Genomic DNA, 20367 nt, shown 5'->3' on the forward strand with positions numbered 1-20367 from the left:
ACGCTTTCGAACCACCGGTATATCCGATACAGCACTCTCTCTATGCATAAAAATAATTTATTTTATTCTACAGCACATTTTCGCAGCACATAGACTTTTAACAGCAAATGTCTGTATAGTCCACAGATGTGTTAACGTATTTAATTATCTATGCTTTCTGATTGCTCTATTATTTATTTAATTGGTAATATTTTGCGCCTGCGGGCTGCGCTCATAATTTATGGTTTACGTGACGATAAAATAGAAATCACATTTTAGAAAATTCGAAGTTGTTGTTTTGGTGACAACATTATATCTTTACAATTATTTATGAAAATTGCGTATTGAATATATTTTCAGGCACAAAACGGAATCTTTATGTTATAATCTGCTTGGATGCATTCAGTCATTGATACTTCAAGCGGTGTACGGTAGCCATCTTGGTTTCGAACAAAGCTTCAGATGTGTAGTTCGTCTGTTTATCAATAATTTTAGTGCATTTCCCTGTAAATAGTTTGTATGCTTAGGATATGTACGGAACATTTGTCCACATGTGTAAATAGCTATGGCTGCGACAAGGAAACTGCAAGGTAAATGGTTATGTTATCAGGTTAGAGATTGACCCCAACCTATGTAGATACGTGTTCTAGACTTCTATTGTCCGTTCGTTGGAGTTTCAATGTTTCTTAGAAAATCAACAGTGTGCCGAAGTCACAGTGAAACCATAATTCAGAGAACTTTTTGATTTATACGTGATTACAAATACGTGCTTGTAGATGTAGATTTCTTTCATATATTTACAATAACGTGATAAACAGTGATATGGTTGAAGAATGCTTAAACCATGAAATATCTGAATTCAAAATCCTCACGTACCGTTAGAATGTTTCAATTCTAATAGGTTTTATTATTTTGTTACGAGATAATGTTGTTTTCAGGTGAAATAGACAGGTGTTTAAAAAAGGTAACAGAAGGGGTTGAAACATTTGAAGATATTTGGAAAAAAGTACATAATGCGACGAACAGTAATCAAAAAGAAAAATATGAGGCGGATCTCAAGAAAGAAATTAAAAAACTCCAAAGGCTACGAGATCAGATTAAATCATGGATTGCATCAGGAGAAATTAAGGATAAGAGTACTCTTTTAGAAAATAGGAAACTCATAGAAACAGTAAGTGTTAACATATAATTTGTTTAACTGATTGTACCATATGGTAAAAACTGATAGTGATGTTTATGACACATTAATCTAATAGGATAATGTAATTATAACTGTTAAGTCAAAACAATAAGAAAGCTTATACTGATAGTTGATCTAACTTGCAATGTCCTGCTGATGTGTAATTTTCTTACTGTAAAATTTTCACATTGATGATTTTGATTTCAACTAAGCTTTATATTTCGAAATAAATTTTTCTCATATATTTGTGCTTTTGATGAGTTACAAATTTTAAACATATTTGTTCTTAATTTTTTAAAGCCAAAATAACATCACTTCACTATAATTTATTTTTCAGTCTTATTTATTTAAAACAATATTGTGTCAAACTTTACAATATTCTATGTATTAGTTATTATTATTATTAGTATGAGGTGAACATATTCCCTTGCCAGATATTGCCAAGTAAAGTGCCTATATATATAATTTTGAATTCTGAGTTTAACAAATGCAGGATACCTACTCACTATGTCACACAAGATATGCCATTACATAGTAATTATTAATTGCTTCCATTGTTAACGTTAATTTACAGAAAAATAATTTCTAGGTTTTAATTTTAATTGTATTTTATATACACATAACATGGCAAATTGTATGATAATAACAGTTTAATTCTTTTTAGTATAAGTAAATTGATTTAATAAAGGTTATTAAAGCACCTGCAAAAAACGATTGTGGTGCTTGCATCAATCCACCTGCTTTAGAGAAAAAAAGACAGAACTTACAATTTCTACACAGACATCAACAAACACAGCAACATGAAGTTTTTATTTAAAAAGAAGCATTTTCAGAAAGAAGTACCATTAAAAATAATAATATATTGGTTTTATTTAAGTAATGTAGGTAGACAAAAAAACATTTTAGCAACCTTGTATTTGGTGCTTTAAACAAAATTAATCATTATTTGTAAGTAGATTTATATTACTACTAGTAACTAAATAAGGTATAAACTAAGTTTTATACCTTATTTTAGTCATTTTTGCAGATTCCAACTAAATTTAACTTTGGTTACGATAATCGTAAATCACGTGGCGATGTTTGTAAATGCCGGTAAACACGTTTCGTCGTCATTGTGAAAAGTTGTTTTTGATAATAACTTTACTTTTTAATTTGAAAAGTTATAAAGGGCCTAATATAGTTTAGTTAACAATAACAAAGTTGAATTTTGGTTTAATATGATTATATTATATGTCAATAACAAATTTGTTACTAAAATTTGCATCAAATAAAGATTATGTTTAAAGCAATGAACAAAATATTTCTTAGCTTAGAAGTTGTAACACTTCTCCAATATCTGTATCTTCTAGTGTAGGCAAAGGAATGCAGAAGATTCACAAGTCTAGTATACAGGTCATTGTGGACTATAATTTTGGGGCTGGTAGACCTGGTTGTGTGTTTCTGGGATAGATCTAGGATATATTGAAGAAATAAATTGCCGGAATACATTAATTTTTAATGACTATAATGTCTGCATATTAGTTTTAGATGTTATTAGCCCGCTGTTTCATATAGAAATGTATTGCGATATTGCTACTTTGATACCAATATTAGCATTTGACCTATATAATGATGTTTTCAAATTCGTTGGATAAGATATTATCTGGCCGTTGACATGTTTCCAAACCATATTGAAATATGTATAAGTCTTGTTGTTTCAAGTATATTTTTTCATATCAATATTTTTGTACCCTCTGTTCTGCTTACACTGAAGTTTTTTTATTATTTAAAAACCTTTAATCAGGAAGACCATTTCTCTTATAAGAAAAATCCAATGAAAGAGTAGCAGAAACAGTATCTACTATTTATATATTGGCATATGGCATTAAATAAATTTTATATCATTTTTTTTTTAATATTTGTTTCTTTTCAGCAAATGGAAAGGTTTAAAGTGGTCGAAAGAGAAACAAAGACAAAAGCGTATTCAAAAGAAGGTCTCGGTGCAGCTCAGAAACTCGACCCTGCTCAGAAGGAACGGGAGGAAATGTCGACGTGGCTTGTGTCATCTATTGATGCGCTTAATTTACAAGTAAGTAGATCCATTTAGGCAAGCCTTACTTATGAAATTGGCGTTTTGTATGGGAGGAACAAAAAGTATTTTTTTTTTAAATATTATTTCATTAATATCAATTGAAGTATATACCATTGCTATCTATGCACATTTGCCATCTTTAATAGGTCCCTTGATCCCTTTACTAAAAAAACCATTCGGACGGGAATCAATAAAATCTTTGAAGGCGGTTTTGACTGCCCCATTAGAGTAGATTTTTTACTTTGCAAGAAACGATCCAAATTTCGAAAAAAAAATAGTAATCTGTTGAAGCAAGGTTCGGTGAGTACGGTGGATGCCTTAGATATTCCAATTGAAGCTCCTCCAATTTAGTAGCAGTCTGTTGTGTAGTATGTGGTCTAGCGATCTCGTAAAGCAGCAGTGGCCTAGAGCGATTGACCAGCCTTGGTTGGTTAGTTGGTTTCCCATCATGTTTTGCAGTTGCTGACAATAGACATCTGCCGAATTCGTCTGGCTTAACTTAAGGTATAGTGAACGACCCCGGCAATAGTCCACCAAACGCTCACAAGTAACTTTTTCGCTTAGAGCACGATTTGGTAGGTTCGCCTGGGTCATTCAACCATTGCAATGAGCGCTTCCGATTATCGTACAGGATACACTTTTCAGCACAGGTAGTGATTCGATTTCAAATCCCTTTATTATTGTGCCGGTTCAGTAATGTAACGCAGCAGCCGACGCGCTGTTGTCAATTCGTGAGGTACCCTTTCAAGCTTTTCCACCTACCCAATTTGCTTCAAGTGGATTAATACAGTTTTATCATTAACACCGCTGACTGCAGCTCGGACGTAGTTTGCGATGGATCCGCTTCCACAATAGCCTTCAATTCTAAGTTATCAACTTTGGTCTCCGGCCGTCCACGGGGCTTGTTCTGCAGGTCAAAATTTCCAAGAAAAACGCACTGTTTTCTTTTGCGACACCCCTGCCATGCACATAATAAATTCTTCGAGCCGTTTCTTCAGCTCTGGAGTTACGCTGGAACTCATACTCGTTGTTTTCCATTTTACAAATAGCAAAATTGTAATATTTTTTTGTTATTTTGTCTGATAAATTTTAAAATCATGGTTTGGTTGTTAATATTATTTAATATTGAGTATAATAGGGGGAAGAGAGAAGAGGGAAATACATTTTCTGCAATTTCTCTCTTTTCACTCATACAAAGTGTGAGCTGAGGCGCGTAGACGTCGATTACTGGTTGGCGAGCGAACTGGCTGTTTAACTCTAGAATATGGAAATTTGCTACTCTAAATGTTCAATGACAATTGAGAGGGAAAGTCATCGGCAAATTTTGTTGCAACAGTTCTATCTGTAAAACATTAAAAAACCGTTATGCTGAAATTCGGTGCCTAAATTTGCGTTTATGGAATTTTTATCTTCTATTTGCACTAATTTTCTTTTACCTCCCCTTTTTTTAATAGTACAGAGCACAAGTAGAATCAGAATCACTCCAGGCCTGAAAATTTCAGAGATCTAGCACAGCAATCAAAAGCACAATTTTTTTACCTTGATGTCAATAAATTCTCTTCAGCCGTTCCATTATTTTTCTGCGGCGCTAACTGCGCACTGGGATCGTCTCCTTCAAAGGCCCAAAAACAGGTCTACAATTGTTGAAGTAAGGCCATCAAAGAATGACCATTCCACTTTGGAAACTCCTAGAAACGATCACTTGTCATATATACATAATGGTATAAAAGCTGGTTTTACTATTATCAGCCTTTGGCCCATTATCCAAAAAAATAAACCCGAAAGAAATATTGAATATATTGTTGGAAAATATTTTTTCTATACTGTAATGAAATGTGTTTTACAGATTGATCTCTTTGAATCTGAAGTGGAATCGCTCGTAGTGGGAAAGAAGAAACGACTGGACAAGGAGAAACAGGATCGAATGGATGACCTCAAATCGAAACTGGAACGGCACAGGTATCACATTAAGAAGCTGGAGATGCTGCTGCGGATGCTGGATAACATGTCTGTGGAAGTGGATCAAGTGAGTTTTGTTAAATACTACTTTAGAGATAGATTTTTCACTCAGGAAGGAAAAAACTAGGCCAGATAACATTTAGGGACATTTTCTATATTATGGTTTTTATGATTTTAGGCAAAAAATTGGCTAATTTTACAGGAAACTTCTATCAACCCGTCATCTGGTATACTGCATTCATGGAAAATATTGACTTTCACATAAAATCTGTCCCCAAGTTGTGAACTGTTTTTTTTAAGATACATAATTAGATTCTAGGTTCATATCATGTATTGGTTTGGTGGAAGAACATAGTGAGGAGCAGAAGATTAAAAGAAGATGTTTTAATTGTCCGAGTTAAAAAAAAATTGTTCAATACTTTGGTGTGTGTCAGATTAAATCACTTTTCCAAATAAAAATATATTTAATTAGAAGCTGTTTTTAAAATGAAGTGAGTGATGAATGAGTGCCCCCAGTCTTTGAATCTAAATCTAAATAACTTATCAAATACATATACTAATATATAATATTAAGTTTTAGGTTAAGTTTACTACTAATCGCTTTATAGATAGCTAGATTTACGTAAAGAAAAGAAATCGATCCCATTACAGATAAAGGGTATTAAGGAGGACGTGGAATATTATATATCGTCATCTCAGGACCCAGGTTATGAGGAGAACGAGTACATCTACGAAGATATCCGCGGCTTGGACGAAATTGAGCTAAGCGGGGTTGGAGTGCCGTCCAGCGCGACCACGGATAGCAATAACAGCAATGACTCACCTAGATCTCCTACCAGCATGCTTTCAGGTAAATTAATATATTTTTTTTTATATGACTAGTAGCCTATCAGGCAGATCTGTGGCCGAGAAGCTAGGTAGCAGGGGAGTGTCAAATCTTCCTAAAGAGGGACGGGAGAAAAAACCTTTAGAGTTAGAGTTTTTCCAGTTGCTCGAGCTCCAGATCGCTATTATACGTTTTTACGTTTAGTTCAAAATAATGCATTCTTTAAAACTAATTTAGTGGACAAAAATACACCTTTAGTAGTGAACGAAATATTTGATATAGGCCGTAAAATTTTTGTATTTTTTAATAACTGTAGACCTAATATAATGTAATTTTACTTGTAATTACAGGAACGAGCCCGTTGACGTCCCCCGCGGAGCTACACAACCACACGTCGGAATCTGTCGATATCGATAAAAAGAAGAAGGACGAGTCGATCAAAGTATGTATCGATAATGAGGCACAACACTACATTCACATCATTAATACCATAAAAATGTGGAGTATTGATTTTTGCAATTAGTTTTAGGTTCTTCGGCATTGAATGCCCAGTGTTACCCAATTATAATACATAAAATAAATATTGCATAAGGAATAGGTATATTTAGAACCTAAAACTAACATTTCTCACATTAACATATAAAATGTATAACATATTCAATATTGAAACTAATTGAAATGAATATTTTTCGTGTAATTCGACAAGAGGAGAACCTAAAACTAATATAACGGTGGCGTGTTTCAGCCGGTAAAGCCGCTGCCGCTCCGCGCCTTATCGTGTGGTGCGGCCGCTAGCCCCAACCTGAGCGCGCTGAACCACTCCGCTACCAACAATAGGTCAGTCATTACACCACAACACCATTTCATCATCGGCGTACCGATACCAGATTACCATTAATATCACTAACTGGAACCCGGTAGTTGTTCCCTCCATTCAGCAGATGTAGCGGTTGGGTTTTAGTGGCTTCGTCACCCCACACCCGCGCCACTTATAAATCCCAATTTTAAAAAAAGGATTGTATTTTGAATATTTGATTGAGTGCGCCACGAACCTGATAAGTAGATTTATGCCTCCGGCTACAATTGCCTTAACACAATAATTAGTAGACATTATTATTTCACCATAATTTATTTACTTATCAGTATTCCTACCACTCATTAAACAATTACATTGTAAACAAAACCCAAAAATATATAAGCCAGAATACACATTCAAACAAAAACATATTTTTTTTAACGTATTTATTAAAAAAATATATATATATATTTTTATTCACGTTACATGGAGTTTACACAGTAGTTGGGTTTTCCTTGTATTGTATGAAAAAGAGGTTTATGTAGTGTGTAAAAGTATCAGCTCGTATTGTTATTATTATAGGGATTGAATACTAAGTTACTTGCAGGAATTTATATAGCAACTAAACTTCCTTCCTTAAGGGAAATCCTTAAAGCTTAAAAACTCTTTTTCAAATAAACTTTTTGAATGCTCTCCATTGCTTCAATGTAATTCCTGTAGATTGGGGACCAAACACACATGCATATTCTAGTGTGCTCCTTACAAAAGCAAAGTACAGGCATTTTCTGCAATTTATGTTATTAGAGGTTTCATGTTTCCATAGATTCATTCTCCTACAATAGGCTGCAATGCACACCTCTACTAAAGCCGATACATTGCTAGGGAAGCAGTATTTCTACATCCAACCACTTCACCACAGGACACCACTAATAGATAGACTACAAAAAATTCTAATAAAAAAATATACATATAATGGTTTTTTTCGAGTGCAGACACACTGGCTATACGCCGTGCAGTAATCAATTTTTATAATGTACATTATAACACAAAAAATAATAATTTTGATATGAACAAAATAGCAAAAAGCAGATAATGATTGTTGTCCTGGACCAATCTGGTTTTCTGAGCTGGATGTCCTTTTGGGGTATAGGACTTAAAGTTGAGTCAGATAATAGTATAAAGTGTATTATTTAATGATTTTAATGTTGGCAGTGTAAACAGTACCGGCGTGTCAGGGACGTCGACGCCCATCAAACAGCCTCCGCCCAGTTCACCTCATCAGCGGCCTAATAATACTGGTGAGATTTCTTAAGTTTTAAAACCAAATATCGTCGATTTCAATGTAAATTAAATATACGCTATATTATTACAATGGCCACGTTAAAGCAATTAATTTTTAATTTACATTATACAAAAAATATTTTATATTTTTTCGAAACGTATAAATTAACGTTTACAAATTACGAATAGTCAGATTTAATCATGAAAATAATAATATTGAAACGCGGTGACGTCTTTAATGTTCAGCTGCCAAAATGTATTTAAAACGTATTAGTGTTTGTGTTGCCACATTTAAAATTATTCTTGTATTAGATGACTATCACCTATTTAAACGATAATTAATTATCGAATTTTCAAACAATTATACGTTTTGAAACGGCCTAGATATTTTGCGCGCGTTTATGAATGCTCTGTTTGACAGATCATTAAATTAAAAAAAGTAAACTTAACTCGCCACTGTTTACAAAACAAACCTGTTATCACGAAACTAGCGGTTAGAATGCACGTGGATAAATTTGGCAGCGAGCCATTTTGCGAATCCCGCGTTGAATTGGACCGTATCCAAACCCGATGACAGGCCAGTTCCCGCTTTGCTTTACGCACGACCCGTGCGTCGGATAAAATGATAAAAATGGTTTAGGCGCGAACGACAAACAATGGACAATGGTAATATTTTATTTGGAAATTAGTGTAGTGCTATTTTATTTACGATTGAAATGGTTATTTAATATTTGTTTAATAAGTATCAATGGCACGTTTATTTTCATTCATAGAATCGTGACCTTTCTACGTCATAAGTCTTATTTAGTTACCTTACCTTTGTTTATAGAAAAGTGGTTAAACGAATAAAAAAACGGAATGTAGATAAACAAAGAAGTGAATTTATTGCGTCGTTTTTATTATTCTTTTAAAATAAACAAATGACAGTTCGTACTTTTTATTTAATTGTTGTTTTATTAGTGGCCAGTTATGAAAAAGAAAAACTGATGTTGAACTGTAAAAGTATCACGGTATAAAAAAATATTCCTAGTCTCGTTCAAGAATGTAATTATTTTTAAAATTATTCATGTATTCGTTGAAATATACAATTTGGCAAAAGGTCCTCATATATATGATTACATATGTAATAACTATTAGTATATTACCCAACATCACTTACTTTTGACGTCTTGTTAATAAATCTATCAAAAAGCTTAATTATAAATACACGATGATTTTGTTTTTGATGACCTACGATTTATATATAAATAATAAATTTAGATGTGTTTCGAACTTTAAAAAAACTTCCGAATCGACTATATCCCACTTGGGAAATTTAGGATTTAATTGATTGTGAATCTTAAATAACTAATGAACCTTTGGCAAATATTATAAATATGTAACCTATAAAAGTGTTGTTTGAAGAGGGAGAGACAGTTGTGTGGTCTGTTGCAGAGGTGTGCGAGAACGGCCCCGTGTCAGCCACGCCCCACCAGCACGCCACTGCGCCCGTAAGTCTAGACCTCGGGTCTGCTATGCTGCTCGAGAATTGTAAACATTATTTTGACAGTTTAGCATTTATTCTCATATTCTTTTTTGTTTTGATCTTAGTAATCTTGTCATATAATTCAATATTAATTTTACAAAATACATTACATATGTATGGGTTTTTTTTTAATATTTGTTTATTTTTTGCTTCTAATCATTATAGTTGTTTGTGGTTACCTTCCTTAATATGCCGTTTAATTTACAGTCTACCCTTTTAACTAACAGCACGGTTTATCTAGCGGCCTGATATATATTTAGCGAGTTGATCAAACACCTAGGCTAATGACATGAATTGTCATTGTCAATATGGCGTCGGTCAACCATAGCTTTGATGTTGTTTTCCAAAGTTTAATGAAAAACAACAAGTACAATGAAAGGGTGTAGTGTCAGTAATAACGTGAATTTAGCTGTGATTTACTCAAAAAATTTAATTTTCAGGCCGCTAGTTAAAAGGCTAGGCCGTTAATTGGTCGGCTTCTACACTATTTTGAACATGAAACAGATTGAAAAGGATTATCAGGCTAAAATACATCTTAGCTAAACCTAATGATTTTCAAAAATAATTATATATATTTAAGATATATTTACACCAGAATTATTTCAATTTTACTCGGCTAAAGAAACAATTGTTAATTTATGTAACTGTTGAAATGATTTAAATAACTTCAATCATATTATACTTGGTTAATAAATGTGTTTCTCCTCAGGCGAAAAGTTCATCGGCGACGACGCTCGCGAGCGCGATCGCGAATCCAAACCCGAACGTAAGCGTGAATACGAGTACGGTCAGCAACGTCAGTACGCATAGTGCCACGCCCACTCCGCCTTCGCCGGTCATGCTCAATGGACCGATCAACGCCCATCATACGCCTCAACATATGCTCAATAAGTATGTTTTAAAGTTACACATACTTTTAAAGTGTTAAAGTGAGTATTTTTGTGAGGGAAAGGTGTGGTTAGATATCAAAGTAACTTTTTTTCTTAATAGGCATTTATATCCTCTGTTGTTCCATATTTGTTGTCAACTTTTTTTGTAAAAATTACAAGAATTACGACAATAGAAACTACTTGAAGCATCCATATTAACTAATAATAATAATCAATAACATTAAAGTTGTTTCCTTAAAAGAGATGCATTATTTTATAGCGGCCGAGCGAGCGAAACCCCAAGCACTCCAGCGCTGAGTACGCTGAGTGCGGCGAGTGTAAGTAGCGGCGCTAGTACACAGCCGCCTGACCCACTTGCCACTACCACGCTCAAGAGTATGGCGCAGGAAGCCGTGCATCGGGCGGGTTTGCAGGTATCCTATTTTTACAGTATATATTGCCGGCGATATACCGCTTTTGCAGGAAACACTTACCCGAATGCTCATAGTTAAATAAACGGAATTTAATACAAATTACCCAACTCATGTATTGTTAGCGCGCCTTTGAAAGTAGTTATTTTAAAAAGAGTATACTTTGAGAAAAATACAATTTTTACTGCTACCAAAATTCTTAACATGCCTGTAAATTTTCCTAAATATATTATACATTTTCCAGCAAAATACAAGACGAGGTGTACCATTATCTCAGGCGCATATTCCACCTTTATTAGGAGTCGCGCCCTTAGGGCCTGTACCACTTAGTTCGGTAAGTTTTTGTTTTTCAATTTTTATTATTTTGTTGTTCTATTTTAATATATCAATGTTGGCCTTTTAACTTCAGCGTGTGACTATCATCCCTGAAGTCGAAGTTCTATACCCGGCAGTGAACCAATGGACTTTCTTTCTATGTGCGCATTTAACATTCATTCGAACGATGAAGGAAAACGGCCTTTTTGGGTCTAAACCCAAAAAGTCGACGGCTTGTGTCAGGCACAGGAGGCGGATCACCTACTTGCCAATTAGATTAACAATTAAAAAAAGTTGTACCGCCACTGATTTTTTTGTATTCCATTGTAATAATCATTTATAAAATATATAACCTTTTATTACCTTAGTATAATTTAAAAAAAAAACTATCAAACTCAATTTTCAAGTCAAGCTCTTGACTTGATAAAGTCAAGATTTGGTAGATTAACAACTTAGTGCGTATCATTTAATAAAACAATGTTCCAGGAGCAGCAAGTACAGTACCAGATGTTAGAAACAGCTTTCTACCATATGCCACACCCCTCAGATTCAGAGAGAACGAGGGTATATCTTCCTCGAAATATCTGTCAGACGCCCGCCTATTATAATCAGGTAAAGTGTAAATCGATCTAGATTATTTGACCTGTCCTATTTTTTGAAACCATCTTGCAATTGTCCATCATAAATGGGTGTGAATTATGAGGGTAGAATGAAATTTTATTATTTTTTCTTCACAAATAATATTTTTTTTATTAGAAAATGGTCAGATAGAAAAAGTATTAGTTTATATTATATGGTAATAAGCTGTCAATGTATGGAATCTTTATCTCATTTACTGTACTGTAATATATTCTTTAGTCATTTTTATATTATGTTTCTGTTGTAGTGTAAATAATAATAATGTTATTTGCCATAATGCTAATATTTTGTTATATATTTCTAAAACATGATGCAAGCTTAGCTGATTTTGAAACATAACAATTCTATTTAATTAATATAAATAGTACACTTATGAACGTCAACAGAAAGGATGTTAAACTGATTCTAAATTTACATTTACTACCACTTCGCAAGTCAAAGGCGTAGAGCGGGCAAGAAGAACGGAAAGAAACTCTACGCCACTCTTTTTAATGGTCTAGTTTTGAGTCATACAAATTATTTTAAGAGGAGCAAATCAATCCTAAGGATTAGGATAATTTCAATAATGATCATTTTATAAAGCTTAATTGATTAATTTACTTTTAACGAGAGTTTTGAATGTATTCAGTGATAATTCTCTAATTTCGCTTGGGAGTTTGTTGTATACAATCAACAAGTCCATATAAGGAGTGGTTTATCCTCTGGAGCATTGGAATCATCATAGGAGCATCATACTGGTGAAAGTTAATTGTTTATGTTTTTGTACATATACAACAAGGCTTCGAGAATATATTGACCATATAATATCATAATATTTAATTCCTTAATTAATGAAATATCATGTTTATGGTGTGACAGTTTGATCTTTATATTTAATACTTTAACTCAACTCAATTTATTATTGTTTAAAAGTTCTCATAAACTATAGTTCTATGACAAACACAGTCCGAAGACTATTCTAAGACAAATATATTTAATTATCAATTTTCCTTCCCAGGTGCTGTTACCCCATTCAGACACAGTAGAATTCTTCCAGAGACTCTCAACAGAGACATTATTCTTCGTGTTCTACTACATGGAGGGCACGAAAGCCCAATACCTTGCCGCGAAAGCTCTGAAAAAGCAGAGTTGGCGGTTCCATACGAAATATATGATGTGGTTCCAAAGGCATGAAGAGCCTAAGGTCATCAATGAGGAATATGAGCAGGTTAGTTAGACAATGTATTCAACACCTTTTCAGGCATGTATTGCAGATTTGTTTTGTTTGAAATAATAGCCATATCACAATTCTATAACTAATTTGTTTATTTGAATTTATCAACAATGATTATAATAATTGTATTAAAGACACAATGTGAGGAACACACACAAAAGATTTCTGTTGGCCACCCTTTGAATTTCTGTATACAATTAAATCAATTTATACATAATATTCATATTAAATACTCACCTATATGCCTATTTTTTGCATGATTCAGAGCAAGTTGGTTTATTTATCTCCTTAAACTTGTTAACCTAGTTGAATAGTTAAATCGATATAATATGTCTAATTTATGAAACAATTAATAATTATAATCTATTAATCACTTTCATTCCAGGGCACGTACATATACTTTGACTACGAGAAGTGGGGCCAGCGGAAAAAAGAAGGCTTCACGTTTGAGTACAAGTACTTAGAAGACCGTGACTTGAACTGAATTCGTGTAGTGAGCCGCTTCCAACCGCACATCTCTGCCCGCCTCGCAGGCCGAGGGTCTCAGGCCCCAGCCGGGGTCCGTCGGGCCCCAAGGACCTACTCGTGACCAGTGATTGTGAACACCAATAGTGAAGGAACAAGTGTCTAGTGTTGTGACAGTGTATTTGAGCAATATCCATCAGAATCAACCAAGGTTGCCTTGTACCAATCCTCGTGTCATTCCAATGTAAGTATTAACTTGTCGCTTATTTCTGTGATGTAATGAGGCGCTCCAATTTGTAGAATGTACGTGCATATTAATTTATTCCGTTTGATTTGTTTACGATTTGAAAAGCGCCTTGTTGTGTCTTTTGTAAAATAATTTTCTCGCTCTTCTGGCAGTTTGTTATATTGTACAGTAGAGTAACGAATTTGTAAAGCGAACGAAAATGCGAAACATTATGATGAGACTCAATAAGTATAATGAAACTTGTGATATCGGTTTAGGGCCCTCAGCGCACTTGGAAACCATGATTTTTTCAACCCATTGGATGTGTATTTTTTTATAAATATTACAGAATCTCATTCACACCTAAAATTACTAAATAATTTTACTGTCAACACAATCATCATTAAGATAACAAAATGTTTTGGACCTCAAAGGGCATAATGTAACAAGTACCTCTGTTAAAGCAATATTTAATGTTAGTCCAAGAAATTTTATGCTAGTCATAATAAATTTTGTGTGACATTCTGTTCACTTGCATTTGTTTTAGTAACAAATTGTAAATAAATTTACTAATTGTGGAGAATTGTAAACATTATGATTTTGCTGTATTTTAACCTATTTTACCTACCTTCATTAAAAATATATGTAAGTTAAGAAACAGTGGATATGATCTAATTGCAATACAAATGATCACTTTTTTTGAAAAGATTCTATCTGAGAGCGCTTTGGGCATTTGTTTTTAAAGTTATATAGAGACTGGGTTAGTTTGAAATTATACTTGTGCATTTTGTATTACCACAAATTTACTAAACTTGTAAAAATTACATTAAAATTGTTATCAATATAACTACTGTTTCTTTTATCTTGTTTTACCTGTAAGTTAAACTGTGTTATTTAAATTTTCTTTTACACAACCAAAAATATGATTTATTTTAGAAATTCTATGTTATATTTTGGCTTATTGGATTTCTTTTTTTATTGTCTGTAGATACATGTATTGTCAAAGAAATTTAAATTATTTTTATTTAAAATGAAAAATGTTGGTATTGTACCTAAGGTTATAAAATTATTTAAAACAGATTAGTCAATGTAGAATGAGTATTATAAAATTTTCATACAAAAAAGTAACATGCTTATGTGGTAATTCAAAAAGGCACTTAGCTAAGAATCAATTGTTAATATATGTTTTCACCTTCCAGAGAAATTTTTATGCATTTAAATTTAAAAAAAGTGTTACATCACTGCCATGGCATGTTTTATATGACAAAAATTCTTATTGTACTTATTTTGTTTAAGCGAGAGGTGTTGAATATCTTTTGTAATTCTTAAAAGTCATGCCTTATATATTTTTAGCATTTACAAAGTGATCTTATAATGCAATAAGGTCTTGAATGCTAGCTACTTTAGTGTAAGTATCAAAATATTGAAGTACATCTGTTATTGAGCGCCTCTTAACGGAAGGTGGAAAGGTATATGAAAACTTTAGCACAATAGGGCTGCCAGATTGTCAAATAATCATGAGCATAGCAGAGTTAACAAAGTTGACTGCTGTTGTGTATAGTTGCACAGTTGTGTTGCCATTATTGCCAATGCATTCAGCCAGTTGGTGGTGATTTGGTTTGATTGTGATGTTGATAGGGGTTCAACATCAGGGGGTCTTGTGGGGTTGAGTGGGCAAAGTGTGGTGAAGCGCGACTAGACTAGTGGTATGTAAGTGAAGAGCAAGTGAATGCCACATGCATTGTGTCTATTTCAGTTTTTTTGTAAAAAGTCTTGTGAAGAATGACATGTGGTAAATAATTTAAAAAATTATCTGTACAGTTCTATTTGTATAGAAATAATAAATAATGATGAAATAAAGTAAAACATGTTGTGATTTCTCTAAACGCTTAGTTTAAGTGCGAACGCTGGTATCGACGACCCTTATTGGGGAAATAACGCATTTTTATTTATTTATTTTTTAAAAATATGACTGTTTTAATTTGTAGAATAAACTGTAAGAAGCATTGAAACATCGTGTTTGTTTGTTTAACAAGTTTTTGTGAATACTAGTTTTGATTCCAATATTTGAAAATTTCTTTTAAAAATTGATAAGACCAAATGAAATATTGTAACGAAAATCTGATACATGCTCACTCAATGCACTGAAATTTTAGATAATCAGTTTAAAGTACTTTTAACAATTAGGTCCTGCAGTTAGCAGCAGTAGTTTAGGACATACTGAAAGTGTAGGGAATCGCCAAATTAAATATTTAATAATGATTATAGTGTATTTAAAATCTAGCATAAAAATTAACGTCTCTTTTTGCCGCCATATTTGGGTTTCCCTTTGATTCGTCTGCGTACACCTGCTGCCTCTTCCGTGTCATCGTCTGAATCAGCAGGACCACGTTTTTTACCCTTAGAGCCTTTCTTATCTTCAAGTTCTTTCATTTCCTGATGAATAGAGTAGCTTTATAATTTTTACCAAAAAAACATTTTTTTTGGTTGATTATTTTAATGATTGAAATTTAATCAGTATAAATTACTGATTTTTTTTTATTTGTGTCGGCATCTTATCTACTCAGCCTTTTTTCAAAAACAATTTTTATGTGAATTACATCAGCTCGCGCTTTGTTACATATTTATGTCATTTCATACAAGTTTGATTGGCCTTAGGAGGGTTACACCTGTTGCATTACATTACACGGTTACACAAGTGATTTTATCTCAAGCTACAGATGAACTACTTACTATTTTGGTAAGTCGCTGAGCTTCGGCGACTCGCTCCTGTAGTACCATTACTTCACTCTCTTCTGTCTTGTAGAGGGGCAACTGCTTACCAATCAACTGTTCGATGCGTTGGTATAACTCTACATCGTACTGGAATTTATATTATAATTAAAAAGTTTGGTTTTGTTAAATTGTGATTTTGTTTTACGACTAGTGACGCTTTTCAATAGTTTAGACATAAGAAGGTACATTACCAACAATAACTTAAATGTAACACAAATCAAAGTTTCAATAGTAATTTGTTTTGTTAAAGTAATAAAATACAGGATAGTGTATACTAGATACAACAAACTTTTACATCTATAGAACGAATTAACGTCATTAGAAACACGTTTTTTAATATCTGTATGAATTTAAAAAAACTGATTAATAGATACCTGAGACACAAATGTGATAGCTTTTCCCGATCGACCAGCTCGAGCTGTTCTTCCAACACGGTGAATGTAATCCTTACTATGCAATGGGATGTCCAAGTTTATCACCACATCTACATGAGGGATGTCTAAACCTCTGAAATAAGAATTTTAAGGTTAAAAATAGTTATATATTAATAAGGTGGATAAATATGATATAAATATATTATTTAGAAAATAAGGTTACCTTGAAGCAACATCAGTACAAATGAGTACAGATCTGGCTTTGCTTTTGAATTTATTTAAGGCAGCCAGACGTTTGTGTTGAGACATTTGCCCATGTAAGGGTACAGCAGGCACGCCGAGAGCACGCAGTAGTAAAGCTGCTCGTAAGGCACCTGCACATGTAGCTACGAATACTATGAACGAGTTACCAGACATCTCGTTTAGTATGTGCACTAAGTATACATCCTGAAATTTTGTGAAATATTTTATTAAGATGATATTGAGTACAGGGTATAACCCACTAACCCAATTCACCATTCTAATCCAGATTAGTAGTGAGCAGAAAATGGGACAAGTCTAGAATCTTGGAATCATCCAATCTATCTGTTATGTTCTGTTATGCTGTTTGCTTAGTCATTAATCAACTCATTGACAAGGAGCTCAAAATATAAATTGTTGTATACAAAGCATGTATTAGTGCTATTATTTAGTAGGTATTCTAAATATGTAACATAAAGTAATTAATTTAAAATCAATGACCAATGTTATATCGATCCAGAAAAAAAAAACAAAATGTGGGTATCATAATTGATTTACAAACTTAAATTTACTTAAGATATTGTAGTCCAGTGATTCTTTAAAAAATTAACATTTAATATTTGTAGAACTAACCAGAGTTATAGAAGAATTGAATAAACAAACCTTATATTTCACTGGAATGAAGACATAGTACTGCTGAAGTTTTTCAACAGTCTGGTATTTTGTGGAGACTTCAATCTTTACTGGATCTTGTAATGAAGCTCTCTGTAGCTTCTGAACTTTCTTTGTCATAGTCGCAGAGAAAAGATATGTGCGTCGCTCGCGAGGTATCACTCTTAATATTTTATCTACTTCAACTTCAAAGTCCATGTTAAGAATTCTATCAGCTTCATCCATCACCTGCAATTCATATACATTAAACTTTTGTCCCCATTTTTAAGGTATAGTTTTGAGATGTAAATATAATGAATTCATTCGTTAATCTATCTACATATCACTGAGAAAATGTTGAAATTGACCTTTATCTACTTACAAGATATTTTAGAGCTTTAAGATTGAAGCCCTTTGTGTTTTCTAAATGATCAACAAGTCTGCCAGGAGTAGCTATAATTATGTGAGGCTTCTTTGATAAAGTTAGTGCTTGGGCGACCATATCCATTCCTCCTACTATAACTGCACATTTTACACCTATACTTGCACCTTAAAAAGTAAAGTTTTAAGAATTATGTTATATAAATAAATTATATAATATTTTAAGGAGAACTAACCAAGAGCCTCAAATTGTTCTGAAATTTGGAATGCTAATTCTCGAGTAGGTGTAAGTATTAAAGCAAAGTATCTCTGAGGACTTTCCAGTAATGCCTGTAATATTGGCAGGGCAAAAGCTCCAGTTTTTCCAGAACCTGTTTCAGCTAAACCAATGATGTCTTTTCCTTGTAAACCCACTGGGATTGCTTCTTTTTGTATTTTCGAAGGTTTCTTCCATTTAAGTTCTTCGCAAGCTTCGCATAATACGTCAACTACGCCCTGTAATAAAGTTAGTCATAAATAAATATTTAAAAAAATTAGGATAACTTCTTATTTGCAACAGTTTTTTCATGTTACCATTAAATATAGTTTTGGGGAACATAACCTAAAAATACGTAGTTAGCTTTGCCAGATACCAGGAAGAGGATTTTATATATAGCTTTTAAGAATATTTAAATGTTGCCTCTGTCATTTTGTTACAGGGAAATGTAGGAATAAATGAGTCTTTACCAAATCTTTAAAGGTCCCAGTATCTTCTTCCTGCTCTTTAACTTTATCCTCAACTTGGTCTTCTTCAGAGGGCTGGCTTTCATTATCACTTTTATCTGAGTGCTGGTTTTCATTATCACTTTTATCTGAGAGCTGGTTTTCATTATCACTTTTATCACTGTCTGCAGTCATTGTTAGGCAATTAAAAAGAAAATTCTGTTTTAAAAAAAATATTGCAATAATTAACACATGTCTCACATTCTTTCGTTGAGCGCAGAATACAGATGAATCAGCAAATGACATTTAAGAATTGTCAAAGATTTTGACATTTCGTTAGAAAAAAAACTGACAGTACTTTTGCTGACAATTAAATATTGACAAATATCCAAATAATAAATATATGATCTGTATTCCTATTTTATATTGTATATATTATGTTTAGTATATATACATAGCTTTTAAGTTTGGTACACAAATTTAGTAAGGACATTGTCATAGTTTAGGTTATTTTAGGTTAATTTCAAATATGAACATTATTTACTAAACACAGACAAATAGTGTATTTATATTTGTAACCTCGTGATTCTAGCAATCTTTTAAATATTAAGGGTATTGGTTGTTTGTGGTTATCATTTGAAAATGGCTAAGCATCACCCTGATCTTATTTTTTGCCGAAAACAACCTGGCGTCGGTATGTATTTTATACTTGTTCATTTATCATGTTAATTTCTATTCTTTAGCTATCATTATTATTGAATTTGTTTTAGCGATTGGACGCTTGTGTGAGAAATGTGATGGTAAATGTGTTATTTGCGATTCTTACGTGCGTCCATGCACTTTGGTAAGGATATGTGATGAGTGTAACTACGGATCGTATCAAGGAAGATGTGTTATTTGTGGAGGCCCAGGTGTTTCAGACGCATATTACTGCAAAGAATGCACCATTCAAGAGAAGGATGTAAGACCAACATTCAATATTTTTGATATAGTTAACCTTAAACAAATTACACTTTTTCTCTCAATTTTATGTTGGAATATTATTAATATTCATAATTTATTTTTAGTTAACTAAGAATGGCATATCTCTTGGCTTATTAATTGGTCAATATGAGTAATGTAATGTTATAAATTATAAAGTAATCTTTTTTAAATTTTGTTTCAGAGAGATGGATGTCCCAAAATTGTAAACCTCGGAAGTTCTAAGACAGATCTGTTCTATGAAAGAAAGAAGTATGGCTTTAGAAGACACTAGCAATAGTTTCTTTCTAGTTTTATTTTAAAACTAGAAAGACAATGGACTTTTTGTGTGAATGAGAAATAATGATATAAGAATGTTCCAAAAATAAAAGGTGTTTCCAATATCTGCGCTGGCTTGTCTCATATTATTTTTTAAAGTATCATATCAAATTTGATCATACAAGTTTTCTTTTGTTAAAGTAACACAAAAATAAAATAACTTCGTTACA

At 32.9% G+C, this 20367-nt stretch overlaps 3 protein-coding genes across 5 annotated transcripts; 2 read left to right on the forward strand and 1 right to left on the reverse strand.

Annotated features, from left to right (window-relative positions):
- Positions 1-206: 206 nt before the first annotated feature.
- LOC123709206 (CCR4-NOT transcription complex subunit 3) lies at positions 207-15781 on the forward strand. 3 transcript variants are annotated; one of them, XM_045660316.1, is made up of 15 exons: positions 207-569; positions 918-1150; positions 3072-3227; positions 5077-5256; positions 5823-6039; positions 6366-6457; positions 6761-6852; positions 8024-8109; positions 9509-9582; positions 10327-10508; positions 10767-10920; positions 11162-11251; positions 11719-11844; positions 12869-13078; positions 13470-15781. In XM_045660316.1, exons 1-15 carry the CDS (start codon positions 545-547, stop codon positions 13566-13568), a joined length of 2016 nt encoding a protein of 671 aa, XP_045516272.1. In that variant the 5' UTR covers positions 207-544; the 3' UTR covers positions 13569-15781. The 3 variants fall into 3 exon arrangements, with proteins under 3 accessions (XP_045516272.1, XP_045516274.1, XP_045516273.1); XM_045660318.1 differs by having other exon boundaries at positions 9527-9582; XM_045660317.1 differs by having other exon boundaries at positions 5841-6039.
- A 250-nt stretch (positions 15782-16031) lies between these two features.
- On the reverse strand, positions 16032-19180 carry LOC123709207 (probable ATP-dependent RNA helicase DDX47). The gene is made up of 8 exons (XM_045660319.1): positions 18923-19180; positions 18433-18691; positions 18198-18364; positions 17828-18064; positions 17148-17371; positions 16925-17057; positions 16509-16637; positions 16032-16211 (listed from the first exon to the last, which is right to left on the reverse strand). The coding sequence occupies exons 1-8, from the start codon at positions 19091-19093 to the stop codon at positions 16068-16070; spliced, it is 1464 nt and encodes a 487-aa protein (XP_045516275.1). The 5' UTR covers positions 19094-19180; the 3' UTR covers positions 16032-16067.
- Positions 19181-19373: 193 nt separating this feature from the next.
- LOC123709691 (PHD finger-like domain-containing protein 5A) lies at positions 19374-20262 on the forward strand. Its single transcript, XM_045661186.1, has 3 exons — positions 19374-19592; positions 19669-19859; positions 20064-20262. The coding sequence occupies exons 1-3, from the start codon at positions 19541-19543 to the stop codon at positions 20151-20153; spliced, it is 333 nt and encodes a 110-aa protein (XP_045517142.1). The 5' UTR covers positions 19374-19540; the 3' UTR covers positions 20154-20262.
- The last annotated feature ends 105 nt before the right edge of the window (positions 20263-20367 follow it).

This window comes from Pieris brassicae, chromosome 5, assembly GCF_905147105.1.
Source record: "Pieris brassicae chromosome 5, ilPieBrab1.1, whole genome shotgun sequence".
Classification (NCBI taxonomy): domain Eukaryota; kingdom Metazoa; phylum Arthropoda; class Insecta; order Lepidoptera; family Pieridae; genus Pieris; species Pieris brassicae.

What these genes read in the sequence shown, in the direction of transcription:
- LOC123709691 (XM_045661186.1), top strand. Translation starts at nt 19,541, where the DNA reads ATGGCTAAGCATCACCCTGATCTTATTTTTTGCCGAAAACAACCTGGC. An exon ending in CCGAAAACAACCTGGCGTCG is followed by an intron (nt 19,593 to 19,668) that starts GTATGTATTTTA and finishes AATTTGTTTTAG; the next exon opens with CGATTGGACGCTTGTGTGAG. An exon ending in GCACCATTCAAGAGAAGGAT is followed by an intron (nt 19,860 to 20,063) that starts GTAAGACCAACA and finishes ATTTTGTTTCAG; the next exon opens with AGAGATGGATGTCCCAAAAT.
- LOC123709207 (XM_045660319.1), bottom strand. Translation starts at nt 19,093, where the DNA reads ATGACTGCAGACAGTGATAAAAGTGATAATGAAAACCAGCTCTCAGAT. An exon ending in CTGGGACCTTTAAAGATTTG is followed by an intron (nt 18,692 to 18,922) that starts GTAAAGACTCAT and finishes ACTTTATTACAG; the next exon opens with GGCGTAGTTGACGTATTATG. An exon ending in CTATCACATTTGTGTCTCAG is followed by an intron (nt 16,638 to 16,924) that starts GTATCTATTAAT and finishes TATAAATTCCAG; the next exon opens with TACGATGTAGAGTTATACCA.
- LOC123709206 (XM_045660316.1), top strand. Translation starts at nt 545, where the DNA reads ATGGCTGCGACAAGGAAACTGCAAG. An exon ending in TGTCTGTGGAAGTGGATCAA is followed by an intron (nt 5,257 to 5,822) that starts GTGAGTTTTGTT and finishes CGTAAAGAAAAG; the next exon opens with AAATCGATCCCATTACAGAT. An exon ending in AGAAGGACGAGTCGATCAAA is followed by an intron (nt 6,458 to 6,760) that starts GTATGTATCGAT and finishes GGCGTGTTTCAG; the next exon opens with CCGGTAAAGCCGCTGCCGCT.